The following is a 14,444-nucleotide window of genomic DNA, read 5'->3' as shown; positions in this document are numbered from 1 at the left end:
ACCAGTGATTGACACATTTCTAACCTTGAAGTGGGACTCTGGGACAATAAATTTTGCTTTATTGAGGTTTTGGAATTTATAGTGTAGTGTAGTTTTTGAACTGCAATTATGCCCAGAAAAATAACAAAATTATAGTTACAATTATCTTCAGTATATTTTAAATCTAGATCTGAATTGGAACCACAGAAGTTGCCTTCTGAGGCAGAATACTCAAAACAATTTATCAGACTTTTCAGAATTTCATTTGAATCCAAATTCTCTATTAAAATCATCAAAACATGAATGAAACACAATTGACCACTCACAATAAAGGGAAGCCGTCCGCTTCAAGTTGAAGCAAGTGAAAATGGGCGAACGACATTTTCATCCCTAAGGTCCCCTACATCTACATCTACATACTCCGCAAGCCACCTGACGGTGTGTAGCGGGGGTACCTTGAGTACCTCTATCGGTTCTCCCTTCTATTCCAGTCTCGTATTGTTCGTGGAACAATGGAACTGTTATTAAGATGATAGGGGCATGCAATAAATGTAAACTGTTTCTACCTTGCATTTCACAGGCTGAAGTCCACCAGTGGCAATATTTTGTTGTGCAAAACCCAAGCATGTAGCTGGTGCCATCAGCATGTCGCATAAGTAGTGCCGGAGTTCAAATATTTTGAGCAATTGCAAAATATAAGCATTTTCTCTTGTTATGATGTAAAACATATTCATGAGGTTATTTTTTCTGGTGTTTCTGTGATTTTCTGAGCTCCTCTGTAGTAAAATAGTAATAAATATTTTGCTTTAGTTTTCAGAGACCACTCCTAATAGTATTAGATAGAAATGTGGATATGGCAACACCCTTACATCACACTTGGACATACCAGGCGTTGGCGCATGATGTTCTGGATCTTGCACTCAATCGAGTTGTAGTGGAGGAGAATGTTGGTCGTTCACCTGCAGGAGGGGCAAAAGTAAAAACTCGGGCCTGCGATTTGGACAACCGTGACAAGTTCTGGGCTACACACAAGGGCAGGTAAACTTAGTTTCTTCTAAAGAACAAAACACATCTGCAAAAAAAATATGAAAACTTGAGTTGCTAACAAAGTTTCTATTTTTTATTTGTTCTTGAAGTTTTTTTACTAATTTATTTGACATACATGTGACGAAACATTGAATATATAAAGTATGATCATTGAGATTGTGGGTGAAGTGATAATTGATAAATATGTTACTCTGCTGTAGACAGCATGTTTCATTTGGATTTTTAACTTCACTATACTTCTTGGTGATCAGTTAGCCCAGGGAGAAGCATCATCATGTCAGAATTTGTTGTGCAGCATTTAGCCACTTGACGCATTTGTATCATATCTTCTGAATAAGAGTTGGAAAAGTATCCCCCTCTTCCTCTTAGGTTCTCAACCCTCACACTGATTGGCAGCAGCTCACCGTGCTTTTCTGTTTTCGGCCTTCCTCTTGATAGCTGGTATCCATCATGATCTGCGTGATGTATTCTAGTCTGTCTGCCTTGTGTGCTCTTCCCCTTTGTTGAATCTTCGATGATACTTTTAATGAGACATCAGGATTTGGCAGATGGCTGACCCACATGTCCCTTTAGTGTTGAATAAGCTTCCAAAGACATGGCTTTCTTCCTCCACTTCGTGGATGACGATTTTGGTTTTTGGGGCACTCAGTGATGTGGTTATCAGCCTCCGTACAAATTCCCAATCTTTTTACTGTCCAGTCTTGCCATTTTCCTGGATGATGATGAAATGATGAGGACAACACAAACACCCTGTTACCTGGCAGAGAAAATCCCTGACCCAGCCTGGAATCGAACCTGGGACCCCATGATCCAGAGGAAGCAATGCTAACTACTAGACCACGAACTGTGGACCCATCCTGTGGAGCACCTCTTCATTTGATACCTTGTCTACTCAGGCAATCTTAAGCATTCTGCAATAGCATCACACCTTGAAGGCCATTATTTTGTGTTTTTTTGCTTCTTTGAGTGTCAGTGTTTTGCTTCCATACATCAACACACACCAGACACATGTCTTTATGATGAAGTCTTTTATGAGATATTTGTCTATGCAGATAGATGTGGAAATATTTCTTCTCATGTTAAAAGCATTCTTTGCCTGGTAGATTTGGCTTGCAATATCATTTGATCTTCCACCTTGTGTAATTTTACTCCCTAGGTAGGCAAAGGATTTTATTGTCTCTAGTCGTTCATTGTTAGGTGAACATTGAGCAGTGCTGTTTTGTCTGCTCAGCACAAAGATTTTTGTTTTAGGTTTGTTAATTCTTGTGTTATGGGAAGAGTTGAGGGTGGTTCCCATCTGTGCTAGCATCACTTCTGATTGTTCTGAATTTGGACTTAACACTTCAGTACTATCAGCAAATCTCATTATGTCTATTTTTTGTCATGGACTTTAATTCCTCTTGTTGTTCATAATTTCTCTTTGCCTCCACTGTTGCCCTCTGGAAGCATCTTTTGAACAAAGCAGGAGAGAGTGAGCAGCCCTGTTGTATACTATGCTTAATAGTAGCTGCTTGATATTCTCCACATCTTACTATAGCCACCTCTTCTCAATACAATCTCTATACTACTCTTCTGTCCTTACATTTTACACAATTCTCTTTCAACATTTCGAATAACTGTCACCATTCTGCACTGTCAGATGCTTTTTCTAAGTCAACAAAGGCAATATACGTGTTCTGAGCCTTCTGTAGTCTTTTCTCAAGAACTGATGTTAAGCCACGTACTGCTTCTTCTGTGCTCAAACCACTTCTAAAGCCAAATTAGTCATCTCTAATTCTCTGATCATTCCCTCTGTCCTGCCTATCATCCATATAATGTGAAAATATTCTTGTTTTGCACTAATCCAGATTGATTAAAAACTACATCTACATCTGAATCAGTCACCACATGGTGCATGGCGGATGGACCTTGTCCCACTACTAGCCACTTCCTTTCCTGTTCCACCGAGAAATGGAACAAGGGAAAAACTGTTGTCTGTATGCCTCTGCAAGAGCCCTAGTTTCTCATCTTCATAGTCCTTAAGCGAAATGTGCATTGATGACAGTAGAATCATTCTGTAGTCTGCCACAAATAGTAGTTCTCTAACATTCCTCAATAGTGATTCATGAAAAGACCATTGTCTTCCTTTCAGGGATTCCCATTTGGGTTCAAGAAGCACCTCTATAATAATGGCATCTTGATCAGACCTACTCGTAACAGATCTAGCAGTACATCTCTGAATTGCTTCAATGTCTTTCTTTAGTTTCATGTGGTGGGGACCAATCCATGTTCAAGAATGGATTGTACTAGAGTTCTGTTGTGTGGTCTATGTGTAGATAAACTACACTTTCCTAATAGTGTCCAAATAAGTCAAAGTCTACCATTCATCTTCCTTATCATCGACTTTATGTGCTCATTCTATTTCATGTTGCTTTGCAGTGTTATGCTTAGATATTTAATTGACTTAACTATGTCAACCAAAACAACACTGATATTGTGTTCAAGCATTACAGGTTTGTTTTCCTATTTGAACTTACATTTTTCTACGTGTAGAGCAAGCTGTCATTCATCGCACAAAATAGAAATTATGTCAAAAATCATCCTGTATCCTCCTACAGTCATTCAGTGACAGCAATTTACCATGCACTACAGTGTCATCAGCTACGAGTTGCGAACTGGTGCTCACCCTGTCCGTCAGATGTTATATATATATAGAGAACAAGAGCGGTCCTTTCACACCTCCTGACAGTATTCTTGTCTGCGATGAACACTTGCTGTCCTGGGCAACATATGAAAAGTTTGATCCACTTACATGTCTCAGAATTTATTCCATATACTCGTACTTCTGTTAAGTCTGCAGTGAGTCACTGTATCAAATGCTTTCAAGAAATCTAGGAATATGGACTCTGCTTGTTGCCCATTATCCATGGTTTGTAGGATATCATGAAAGAAAAGAGCAGGCTGAGCTTTACATGAGCAGTGCTTTCTAAATCTGTGCAGATTTTTTAAAAGAAACTTTCCTATCTCAAGGAAATTTATTATACCAAACTTAGGACATGTTCAAGAATTTTGGAGCAAACTGATGTTACGGATATTGGCCTTCAGTTTTGCAGGTCCGTTCTTTTACCTTTCTTATTTATAGGAGTCACCTGCACTTCTTTCCAGTCGCTTGAGACTTTGTATTGAGTGATACATTCACAATAAGTGCAAGCTAAGTAAGGGGCCAGTGCCAAAGATACTCTCTGTAAAATAAGATTGGGATTCCATGTGTACCTGGCTTCTTACTTGTTTTCATCTCTTTCAATTGCTTCTCAATGCCTGGAATGTTTGTGTCTATGTCCTTCATACAGAAGTCTGTGGGAAGCCAAATGATGGTGTGTCTGTATGTTCCTTTTGGATAAATGGTTTTTTACATGGAAATTTATAACGTCCACTTCTCCTTTGCCATGCCAGATTGGTTGCCGAGTGGCTAAATACAAGCTACTGATATGCTTAGTGTCTTTAAATAGAGCCAGAATTTTCTCTTGTTGGGATTTATTGCTAAGGTTTGACAGATGTAAGTTATTATGTGCTTCCCTCATTGAACTTTTTATAGATACGTGAATTTCTCCTAACTTTTACCTTTCATCATTTCCACATTCTTTTTTAAATCAAGAATGCAAAAATTTCTGTTTTTTCAACATTTTTCAGATTTTGTTATTAAACTTTGGTGGGTGTTTTGCATCCTTAATCTGCTTACTCGGCACATATTCTCCAGAGCTCAATTTACAATCAGTTTGGACTTAGCCCATAATTCCTATATGTCCATCATACTGGAACTAAATAATGCTCATTCATTACCTAAGTAGGATGTAACAAGTGCTTGTTTGCTCTTTTCAGCCTTAAAAAAGGCTCCCAGCCTTTGTGGATTTATAAACTAATCATCATGTCCTAAAGAGAATGTTGACTACCAGGCATGGAACATATTGTAAGGAGCAATAGACAGCAGCAGATCCCCCTGGTTCCACTACAGGAAAGCAATTACAATGAAGTTTCCCACTCCTTCTATAGCAGGAGACCAATAATATCAGTGGTTTTAAAATTGGGATGTAGTGTTATGCTCAGTAGAGGAGTCATGGTGAAATATAATGCACACAAAAGGCGGTTACTGCAATGTGGCCGAAACATCAGTTTTATTCAGTGGCAGTTATTTCTGATCATGGAAGCTTGTGTAATTGTAGTCTTAAGTATTTATTTTGCATTTCAACAGCTGCTATACCTCAGGTAGAGTGGACATCTGCAGTGCCACGTACAAAGCACTAAGGGATTCTGTTATTTATTTTATTTAGCGTATGGCAAGTACAAATCACGTATGAAAAATCTAAAAGTACATAACACACAAAACAGTTACAATATCACAAACAAACATCTAGGTTAGAAATATAATCGATTGCACTGTTAGTCGCATCCATGAAGTCCCTTGTTGCCCCAGGGTAGGCCCTCAGAGGGCATTCTACCACGATATGGTGAATTGTCTGCCTGTCAGCGCCGCAGTCGCACTGTGGTGATGGCACTATGCTCCATTTGTACAAGGAGTCCGCACAACGGCCGTGGCTCGTCCTGATCCTGTTAAGGGTAGACCAGATTTTGCGGGGCAAGTCAAAGCCCCGAGGTCTGTTAGATGTTCCCAATAAGGTGTTAACCTGAGGCGGTGTCTTTTCCTCCCATTCTTCTCTCCAGCGGTCCTCAAGAATAAAAGCGTTGTTTACCAGATCTTTGGCACCTGCGAGAGGGGGGTGTCTGGATTTCAATCTATTTTGCTCAATTCCATTACTCAGGGTGTGAATAGGAAGATCTGGGCTATTTTGGATTTTTCGACACTCCCTGACAAGTGCGTGTTCTCTGCGCAAATGTGGCGGCGGGATATGGCTCAATACAGGCAGCCATTGGACAGGAGTTGACCTGATCGTTCCAGAGATAATCCTCATCGTTTGGTTCAAGACTGCATCCACCTTCTTGATGTGAGCACTATTTAACCATATTGGGGAACAGTACTCTGCTGCAGAATAGACAAGTCCTACTGCAGAGCTACGCAGAACGGAGGCAGTGGACCCCCAACTAGTGCCACAAAGCTTTTGGACAATGTTGTTTCTAGTTCTGACTTTTTCAGCAGTGTTTACAAGGTGGTGTTTATAGCTCAATGTTCTATCGAGTGTCACGCCCAGATACTTTGGTGTTCTATTATATGGAAGAATGCCGCCATCAAAGCGGATCTTGAGCTCTTTGTTTGCTAATTTGTTATTCAGGTGGAAACAAGTGGCCTCTGTTTTGGATGGGCTGGGTTGGAGCCTCCAGTCACGGAAGTATTTTCCTAGAGTGGTCAAATCGCTGGATAGTGTGATCTCAGTTTCCTCCATCACTCGATGTTGTGTGGCCAAGGCCCAGTCGTCCGCATATCCGAACATTTTGGATCTCGTCCTAGGTATATCGGCTATATACATGCTGAAAAGCAGTGGAGCCAGTACTGAACCTTGGGGCAGGCCATTATTAAGTTTCATGAATTTACTTCTGTTGTTACCGATGACAACCTGGAATGGTCTATTGCAGAGCATTTCGTTGATAAGGTTAGCCATTTTTAGACATGGCACGATGCGGAGGAGCTTATAAATCAGGCCCTGTCTCCAGACAGTGTCGAACGCCGCCGTCAGGTCAACAAATACCACTGATGTTTTTTGCTGTCTTTGGAAGCCCACCTCGATGTAGGTTGTTAGAGCGAGGACCTGATCCGTGCAGCTTCTTTTCGGCCGGAAGCCCGCCTGTTCTACCGGTACAGCCTCCAGGATGACTTCGCTCATTCTGTTGCACATAAGTCTCTCCAGTAATTTATAGATCATGCTGAGTAAGGTGATTGGGCGGTAGCTCTGAGGTTGGTCACTCGGTTTGCCCGGTTTTAATATGGCAACAATGTTAGCCTTTTTGAGAGTGTGTGGAATTTTTCCAGTTTGCAACACGTTAGAGAAGAATCGCGCAAGCCATAATCTTGCAAATTTACCACAGTGGAGCAGAAATTCTGGGTGAATCCCATCAAACCCTGGGGCCTTTCCTGGTTTTATATCGTTCAGGGCCATATTTAACTCTTCGACTGAAAAGGGTTGAGAATAAGATGTATTGTTCTCTGCTGTCGATTTTAGCTCTTTAAGCTCCTTTTTAATTTTTATAGTATGGACTCGTTCCTTTGGGGCCCTGGGCGTCTTGCTGATGTGAACCGCAACTGTATTTGGGGACATAGCGCTGGTCATTCGCAGATTTTTACCTCCACCTCCAAGTCTCCGAAGCAAAGACCACGCCCTTCTGCTTGATCTTGTAAAATCCATTCGTTCCACGGTCTCCATCCACTTAGCACGTCTGGCCGCGTCTAGGCTATGTAATAGATCGTCTGCAATTTCTTTATCCCCATTGTCCAGAAACTGTCTATAAAGCCGTTCACTTTCCTCGCTCCATCCTGGCACATATTCGTTTCTGAATCCTCTGGGCATACTAACTTTAGCTGAGCTGATGACGGCTCCAACAAATCTTTCGTAGTTCTTATACGTTGGGGGTATCCATCCAAGGCATTTATCAAGTTTCTCCGAGAAAGCAGCCCAATCTGCCCTACCAAAGTTCCATCTAGGACGAGGATAAGAGGATATCAGGGGAATAGTGAGACCTATTTCTAAGAGCACTGGACAATGCTGAGAGTGAGGGAAATCCTCAAGTACCCTGCGAGAGACCGGCAGGGGTTTGTTGTTCTTGTCATTTGTAACAAAACTGAGGTCAGGGCAGGTCTCAGTTAGCCAAGCGCCTGATTTAAATGTACCTCGGTCTTTGGCGTCAAAGATTAGTTGAGTATTATGATCTTCTGTCCATTTCACCAGGTCTTCGCCGTTTTGGTCAGATATTCGATATTTCCACAGTTCATGGTGGCTATTAAAGTCACCCACGTATATTGCTGGGTGAGGCAGGGTTTGAAGGGCTTGTGGGGGCCACGATTGCCCTGGAGGCTTGTATATATTATTTATTGTGACTTCACCCACTTTTATAATGACTTCGTGAATCTCGTTTGTGGTAGATGTTGATATGAGAGCCACTTCTTCGATATTTCTCCTGACGTATGTTGCCGTGCCATAATGTCTGTGGTGTGTGGTGCCTATTAGGTCATAGCCAGATATTATGCCCCTTGATCTTAGCTGCTCGTCATCTTCAGTATGGGTCTCCTGAATTGCGACTACGTCAATGTCGTTCTTTGTTAAAACTTTATGCAAGTACATGCATTTGGCTCTACTTATGCCTTCAATCTTCAGGTGGCAGACTCGAATCAGCGATCCGAGTTTTCAAGTCAAAGGGTTCGTTTTGCTAGAATTCATCGTGATTTGCCGTGACCAGGAGATCAACTAAGGATTATCTGGTCGCCTGTACTTTGCTAGTTCATTTAGCGTTACCCAGGGTGCACGTGTAGTATTCTTCTACGGACGCGAACTAGCTTTACACCCCGGGATTCTGTTGAAGTTCAGGTAATGGAGATAATGTCAGTAAAGTACAATTACTGTGATTTAAAATGCACGAACTTCTTGCCAAATGGGCTTCTTGATATATCTGCTTTTTAGTTCGTCAGAGGGAAGATAGCATAATCCAGGGGAAAACAATTTTTATTTATTTATTTGGTTATTATATTAAAAGCTGAACTAATTGCAATATGTATGTGACATTAAAACCACCTTGAATGTAAGTTACAAGAATGATCAAGTCTTTTGAATATTTTTAATTTTATGTTAATCAGCATAATAGATACTTATCCATATTTGTTTATTTTCAAGGAAATTCACTGTTCTGTTCATTTGTAACAGAATAAATTGGAAAGAGTTTACTCTCTTTACTGCATTCCCACCTGAATGAAGCAAGTAATGAATTTATGTTATTCCTCATTTCCCCAGTTGGATTATTTGAGTGCTTTGGCAGTTTTCCACCAAGCATCAGTTTTTGTCCTGCATTTTGAGCTGTGGATCTCGTGAATGACATAAGCACTTGTGACATTAATATTATTTTGTTATCATCTTAATATTCTTTACGTGCACTTGCATAGGTCTCATTCAATAACAAAGGTAGGTAGCATGCGAAAAACAACAGATTCCTGTAACAAATGCTCTCTTTGCTGTTCACACAGAGGTGAAAATTGAAACGGTGGTTGCTCAAATTCCTTGTGATTCACTACCGATCAACAAGCAACTGGGCATGAGCCAGCACCTGCAAATGTAAACAAAACACAATACAGTGCTGCTCTTAACGCTTACCTGTCATTTAGATAAGTGAAAATAGTTGTTTGATGATGTTTGTTTGCTTTGTTCACTTGTGTATCGATCAGATTTAAAGAGAAAGAGAGTAAATGCAGATGTGGTAAAAAGGGGACCAGTGTCAGATACTGTGGTATGCGGAGTGCCTTCGATTGCAAAAATAGTGGCCAGAGTATGAATCAGAGCACCCACTCAGGCTATGCACAGTCTTAGACAATAAAACTGACCGCCGGCCGGCCGCCACAGAGACTAAGTCCGAGTCATTCACTTAAGGTGGCCAATAAAACTGACCGCCCCTGACAACTCTAAGTCCGGCCATATGCACAATCTGGCAACACTGTAAGATGCGGAAGTGTTAGGAGGAAGTGTTGTCTACTTCCGAGATGTTGTCGGACTATGTGAGCCCGTGGTCTAGTGGCAAGCGTCGTGCGTTCTAAACTTATAGTCACCTGTTCACGTCCAACTTTATTTTATTTATTTATTTATATATATATTTTTTTTTTTTTACCACAGTCGGTCTAAAGTTATGAATCTGACTAAACATCGAAGATAATTCGCTTAACATTCTACCCACCAGCAATAACAAGTACTCCAGAAACAATTCCACAGGACAGCTCGTGGCTGCGTCGCGATCAGAACAGCTTACGCTCGAGCGTTTCCTCGCACAGCAGCAGCTACCGGCCACCGGCCAGACGCCACCCGCCGCCTGAAATCTGGCGCCGCCCATGTGAAGGCGGTGCCACGCTGTCAGTGTGTGTATCAGCTGTCATTTTCGAATTTGAAGTTCTAGTTATCATCTGGCAGTTAAGCATTGGATTTTGCATACTTGAAAATCATGAACTACAGCTAAGCATTGTAAAATTGAGTCACAAGTGGAAATAGGTGTAACATTTGCAACACAGCGTTTACTTTTGGTAAAACAGAGGGGTAACTGCAGAAGAGGAAGGTAGAAAGGTTTGAATTGTGTGAGGAGTGAGTGCTTTTGGGAAAAATACGCCAGAACAAGATATTCTTGTTTCAACAAAGATCGCTCTGGCATGAATGATTTTCCACATTAAGGAAGTCTCGACCACTGATATATGTGATGGATTACCATTTTACCATCATGCGACATTTGCATTCAACAGGCAAAGTTCAGAAGTCTGGGATGCTCTAATTCGAAATAACAAAAATCAACGGAGTGGCTATTATTGAACGTCATCAGGTCGCTCATTGAGCATTCGTATGCAGTACTGTTACTGGTGACGTGTTATGATGCCTTTATCGTTAACTTCCTAAGAAGAAATGAAATGCTGAGCCCCTCCAAAAGACATAAACTCGAGCAAAGAGTAGTGTGAACATAATATTTTACATCTGATAGCTATGAATTCTGCCCCAAAGGCTGTGTGCAACACAGCTGGAATTTGTTGCCAACAACTGAGACACCTTTCAGTCTCAGCGTAAGAAAATTGAGCAACACAACTACATCACATGTGCTACTGCATGATAACGCACTTCTTGATTTGAGAAACAAAACTATCCAGGAGATTGAAATTAAAGTCGTCTCTCAGGCACTTGTATTGATAGAGAAGTCCTCTCTCAAGCACTTGTCCCTCTCGTCATATATTCGTAAAGTTTTACCTTTCCCGCTCTTGACCAATCAACCGTCAACGCAATTCATTTCTAGACGAAAATACTCTTAAAACTACTCTGGTATAATGATATCGTTGGAACCAGTAGGTTTCTACTGGCGTAGAATTTGTAAACAACTTTAGCATTGTCAGATCGTTTTAGATATCGTGAAAGAAAATTCTTTTGCTGATTAATTTCTCTTTGATGATTACTGTTGCGTTTAGTAAACTAATGGAAAAGCCAATTAAAATATTCACTTTACTAATACAAATTAAATTCATCTTATTACAGAAACATCACGACGGCAGACTATCTTAATAAAGCATTAAGTATCTGTAAGACGATTGAGCCTATTTTAACACGAATTAGTAGGACATTACAGACTTTTGACTTCGAAAAGATCTGTATTTACTTCATTTCCTGTATCGTTCGCAATTATGAAAATGTGGAATTTCATAGATATAATTATGTATTCACAACTACAACAAATATGTCGTCATTATGAATTTGGCAGTACCGTAAGGTTTTCGCTCTGACGCTAAGGGTTACTGAAAGTAGCAAGGCGCATTTTGCTCGAGCGTTGTCTTACGATTCCCTTATTGCATTTGTATCTGCCTGCTTGTAGCTCTGCTACAAAAGAATTAAAAATCTGGCTTTCAGCGAGTCTCGAAAGGCGAACGAAAGCAGCTTGCACCTGGTAGCCAAACATGTTTCCTGGGAACTGGCTACTTCCTAAAGTGGGAAGACATTCTTTTGTGGTTGAATTGTTGGCAAATGTCAGTCAGACATGTGCCGTTGGTCTGAGCGTTTCGGTGTGTTGAATTTGTGCCAATGATTTTTCTATGGGTTTTTTTCTGTCCCAAATAGAGTTGAAGTCTCCCATTAGTATGTTCACGTTATCTTGGTGAATTTTGCTCGTAGTACTTTCGAGTGTGTTCCACAATTTTTGGACATTTTTGGTGTTTTCCTTATCTTCGATGCTGGTGGGGGCATGTGCAGTTATGAGTGTATATTTTTTATAGGGGCTCTGAATGAGCATAGTCATAACTCGACTGTTGATGGGTCTGATTTCTTCGAGAGAGTTGTTGATAGAGCTGTGTTCGAGAAATGCAATGCCGAAGATTGGAGCGCCTTTCGCTACCTTTTGTTGTGTTTTGCTCTTGAAGATGCCATGGTTTCCGTAATGCAAGTTTTAACTGTCAATTAATCGTGGTTCTTGAAGAGCAAGGATGAGAATATTTTGGCGGACGATTTCTTTTATGAGATTATTTAGGTTTCTTGTTTGGATCAATGTATCGATGTTTAGTTTTCAAATGAATGTCTTCTGTTTGTAGGGAAATTTACAAGAGATCTTCGATATTCTCTGCCGTGCTAACCTGCACTCCCCAGAGTGCGAAAATCCAACTGCCGCCTATCGGGGGCCAGGTTGTGTACCACCTGGGGTAAAGTTACCTTTGCTTGCATAGTTCATGTTTGCTTGTGTTTCATTGGTTTGGCGTGGGTGATACCAGGACCGGACAGGACCAGAGGGTGTTGAAGCCTTTGGAAGCAAATATTTTCAGCCAAGCTCATTGAGATAACAGACGGCGACCAGAGTAGCGGTGATTTTCACTCAGATGTGTCTGGATTTTGGGTTCAACGGATTGAGTAGCCGTCCAGGATTGTGTTAGTATTTTGTTCACCCCAAGTATTTGATTTCCTCGGTACCACCCATATGGGGGAGGGTTTCCCCTATCGGCCACACGGGATTATTACTATTATTGTCATTATGTCATCAGCAAATCTGATATGGAGTATCTTCCCACCACAGAAATAGATGTGTATTGTTCGATTCAGTATTTCCATCACATAAATATGGGTTATAATTACATTACATTGCTGCTAGTCGACATATTTGTCACTTTTTCTTAGTCAGTTGCTAGCTATTACTCCATCATAGGAATTTATGTGCACAGCATTGTTGCAATACAGACGTTCAAATTATCCGATTTCTGTAATTTCATTTCGATACAAGATCGTCCTAATTGGATTCAGCCAGTCAGTCTTAATTTGGATGGCCGACTACGACTCTCATCATATCATAGACTGGGTGAACCACATTCTTAATCGGACTGTTGAATCCAGATCACTTATCTATGACAGGGCCTGAATTCTTAAACACTGTGAAAAATAATAATCCAATGTGCTTATTACAAATACGTTATTTAAATATAAATATATGAACTAACGAGATAACAGTTTATTTACAGGAGCAGAGACCCATAAATCATAGCAGAGCAGTGCGAGATTGGTTTCAAGGCCAAGAGAGGATAAAGCTGTTACCGTTTGTTCCACGATCACCGAACATCAACCAGATAGAGAATATGTGGGCAGACGTAACAAGGGTATTGCCATGTGTCCCTACAAATGCAAGCGACCTTTGGACAAATATAGAAAACGTATGGTGGGAAGTAAACCATCACGCTACACTGTCGACGACTTAATGAAATCAATTCCCCTACGCCCTTGAGAAATCTTACGTAATGATCGTGGGTGGGTTGGCTACTAAAAGTATACTCGTCCACAAAGCCCATGTGGACAATTATCTGATAATAGGTCAACCTTTGCTTTGTCACAGCTCTTTAGCATACAGCAAGTCCATTTACTTTCAGTCCCCTCCTTACAATCCTTGCAATGCAAGGCAATTGGAAAATCTCATCCACTCGACGCCAACTGAGGAACTGACTGGTGCATGTGTTGTTCAACACACAGTAGTTGTCACCCTCACTGGAATCAATGACTGTGTGTGTGTGTGTGTGTGTGTGTGTGTGTGTGGGCTTTCGTGTTAACGCACAATGTGAATAAATATTTCATCAAATATGACTGTAAAGTATTTTAATGCGATGGGAACTTACAACGTCCTGCGTATTACATTAAGTAAGATGTATTAACTCCATAGTATCGTTAGCAGAGACAGTGCGCTCTTGTTGTCGAGGCTCGCGACAAGTGCAGCGAGTAGCAGTGCCCAATGCCGCCGCGATTTGTTTATGTTGGCTGAGTGTGGACACTGCAGCAGATGCTTCGCCATAAACAGAAAGAAATCACCTTGGCTCTGACTGCAGTGAGCGGATATCACTGCCTGCGTGTTCTTACAGTAACCAACGTGAGACTCTACTCACAGGTGCCATGGAGCAATTGCAACGGGTATCATGTCATTAGTCATCAGAAGACTTCAACTCTATTTGGGACAGAAAAAAACCCATAGAAAAATCATTGGTACAAATTCAACACACCGAAACGCTTAGACCAACGGCACACGTCTGACTGACATTTGCCAACAATTCAACCACAAAAGAATGTCTTCCCACTTTAGGAAGTAGCCAGTTCCCAGGAAACATGTTTGGCTACCAGGTGCAAGCTGCTTTCGTTCGCCTTTCGAGACTCGCTGAAAGCCAGATTTTTAATTCTTTTGTAGCAGAGCTACAAGCAGGCAGATACAAATGCAATAAGGGAATCGTAAGACAACGCTCGAGCAAAATGCGC

At 41.0% G+C, this 14,444-nt stretch overlaps 1 protein-coding gene across 1 annotated transcript in view; it reads left to right on the top strand.

Moving 5' to 3' along the window:
* Window positions 1–14,444, top strand: part of LOC124619866 (protein sly1 homolog) — a 201,829-nt gene that overhangs the window by 48,926 nt on the left and 138,459 nt on the right. The window contains exon 7 of the mRNA XM_047146485.1: window positions 790–1,017. Coding sequence (XP_047002441.1) covers window positions 790–1,017 — 228 coding nt within the window. The remainder of the gene's footprint in view (window positions 1–789; window positions 1,018–14,444) is intronic.

This window comes from Schistocerca americana, chromosome 6 (assembly GCF_021461395.2).
Source record: "Schistocerca americana isolate TAMUIC-IGC-003095 chromosome 6, iqSchAmer2.1, whole genome shotgun sequence".
In the NCBI taxonomy this organism is placed as follows: Eukaryota; Metazoa; Arthropoda; class Insecta; order Orthoptera; family Acrididae; genus Schistocerca; species Schistocerca americana.
The sequence above is the reverse complement of the archived record's forward strand: the minus strand, read 5'-3'. Positions and strand labels throughout refer to the sequence as shown.